General features: G+C 42.5%; 1 protein-coding gene across 1 annotated transcript in view; it reads left to right on the plus strand.

Moving 5' to 3' along the window:
• The window catches only part of LOC101849075 (inter-alpha-trypsin inhibitor heavy chain H2), a gene marked incomplete at its 5' end in the record, with an annotated part of 33,711 nt that overhangs the window by 7,921 nt on the left and 24,134 nt on the right, over nt 1–1,656 (plus strand). The window contains 1 exon segment of the mRNA XM_013086408.2: nt 1,417–1,589. Coding sequence (XP_012941862.1) covers nt 1,417–1,589 — 173 coding nt within the window.

Consider the following 1,656-nt stretch of genomic DNA (forward strand, 5'->3'; position numbering starts at 1 on the left):
ATCTATCTACCTATCTATCTATCTATCTCTATCTCTGTCTGTCTGTCTGTCTGTCTGTCTGTCTCTCTCTCTCTCTCTCTCTCTCTCTCTCTCTCTCTCTCTCTCTCTCTCTCTCTCCCCTCCTTTGTATGCGTGTGAATGTGTGAATGTCTACCTTTGAATTTGTCGGTCAAGTATACACATACATGTATGCACAAATATATATTTTTTTGGTTTTTGTATGTGTGTGCGTATGTGCGCGTGTGTATGCGTCTGTGTGTATGTCTGTCTATATCTGTTTGTATGTTAGTGTGTATTTGTGTGTGTGTATGTGTGTATATGTGTGTGAGTGTGTGTGTGTGTGTGTGTGTGTGTGTGTATCTATTGTCTATACATATATGTCTGTGACTCAGTTGGTACTGTTCGTCTCATTGGGAGGTTGGCTGGTGCTCTGGTGTGGTTTGCTTCTTCTTTCCTATCAAACATCTATCGTCTTTATCTACCCTCCTTATTGTGTTTGTTACTCTCTTGTACCATCTCTAATCTTCGGCACTTAAATGACCTTATTGTGTTGCAAGTGCTGTAAAACACTTACTAAAACTAAACTGTTGGTCTTTACATCTGTCACTGTTAGCGTGATCCCCCCCCCCCCCAAACCTCCCAAACTAACCTCCTCCTTCAACACAATAATATACTCTCTTGTAACAACTCTAACTTTGGCCCTGATATGAGATATTGTTGTTGCAAGTGTCGTAAAACCAAAACCAAACAACCTCTGAAACATACGAACAAGTTGAACAAGTCACAACTACACGATTTTCTGCCTATGAGGTAAATTGTGTCAATGGGGACATAAAAACACTTCTTTTTAATCTCTGTGTGTCCACCCCAGTGGGTGGTTGGCGGTCGCTCTGGTGTGGTTTGCTCCTTCTTTCATCATCAAACATCTGTCGTCCTTATCTCCCCTCCTTCTCTTTTGTGTTTGTTACTCTCTAGTAACACCTCTAATCTTCTGCACTTAAATGACCTTATTGTGTTGCAAGTGCTGTAAAAAAAAATCTTACTGTGGGTGGTTGGCGGGTGCTCTGATGTGGTTTGCTCCTTCTTTCTTATCAAACATCTGTCGTCCTTATCTCCCTTCCTTCTTTTTTGTGTATACTACTTTCTTGTAACACCTCTTTTCTAAAGGCACTTATATGACCTTATTGTGTTGCAATAGCAATATAAAATCTTACTGTGAGTGGTTGGCGGATGCTCTGGGTTTTTTCTATCAAACATCTATCGTCCTTATCTCCCTTCCTTCTTTTTTGTGTCTGTTACTCTCTAGTAACACCTTTAATCTTCGGCACTTATATGACCTTATTGTGTTGCAAGTGCCGTGAAACTCTTACTAAAACTTTTTCAAAAAATCATGTGTGTCCGCCCCAGGTTTCCGGTGGTCACTTCGTCCACTACTTTAACCCCGAGGTCAAACACGAGCTGCCCACAGACATCCTGGTGGTGGCCGAGACAAGGTTCGCACCCCACGACCCTCCATTTCTGGACATTATACAGCGGGGACTGAAGCAGGTCCTTAGGCAGATGGATAAGGATATACAAGGGATGGACAGGTGTGTGTTTGTATGTGTGTGTGGGGGAGGGTATGTGTGTGTGTGTTTGTGTGTGTGTGTGGGGGGG

Source organism: Aplysia californica, unplaced genomic scaffold (assembly GCF_000002075.1).
Source record: "Aplysia californica isolate F4 #8 unplaced genomic scaffold, AplCal3.0 scaffold00464, whole genome shotgun sequence".
Classification (NCBI taxonomy): Eukaryota; Metazoa; Mollusca; class Gastropoda; order Aplysiida; family Aplysiidae; genus Aplysia; species Aplysia californica.